Raw genomic sequence first — 410 nt, 5'->3', positions numbered from 1 at the left:
TTGGGTGTTGGTTGTTTAGAAGGTATTTGCCAGTCAATGAGTTTCTTTTTTTTATTCTTTTGGCAGTCTTATTTTTGAGGAATCATTGATCTCAAATCTGAGGGCTTTGCCAGCTCAGAAAATCTTCAATTATATATTTGTGGAATTCCGATTTGTTCAGAGCTTTGGTTAATTTTAGTGGCTTATTGAAATTTGAATTTGCAGATCCATCTATTAAGTGATTAAGTACTACATCGTTTTCCTCTATTGCTCCATATAGGTTATTGCTAGTTGTTGGTTGGGGTTCTTCCGGTGTCTTCCATCCGGCTTCTTTGTTTTCGGGTTGCTTTAAAATTGGATTTTCTTCGTTATCACTTTCTAGTTCTTCTCTTGATCTCTTTGTTTGGTTATCGTGGTTCATATAGTTAAAT

At 34.9% G+C, this 410-nt stretch overlaps 2 protein-coding genes across 3 annotated transcripts in view; both read right to left on the bottom strand.

The window, feature by feature from the left end:
* The window catches only part of LOC119594583 (threonine synthase-like 2), a gene marked incomplete in the record, with an annotated part of 25547 nt that overhangs the window by 24864 nt on the left and 273 nt on the right, over positions 1-410 (bottom strand).
* Positions 8-410, bottom strand: LOC119594584 (the record flags this gene model as incomplete). Its single annotated transcript, XM_037943624.1, is given in 1 exon segment — positions 8-410. A coding segment is annotated over 1 exon segment (319 nt), but the record flags the coding sequence as incomplete, so codon positions are not given.

The sequence above is a fragment of the Penaeus monodon genome, chromosome 34 (genome assembly GCF_015228065.2).
Source record: "Penaeus monodon isolate SGIC_2016 chromosome 34, NSTDA_Pmon_1, whole genome shotgun sequence".
NCBI lineage: Eukaryota > Metazoa > Arthropoda > Malacostraca > Decapoda > Penaeidae > Penaeus > Penaeus monodon.
The sequence above is the reverse complement of the archived record's forward strand: the minus strand, read 5'-3'. Positions and strand labels throughout refer to the sequence as shown.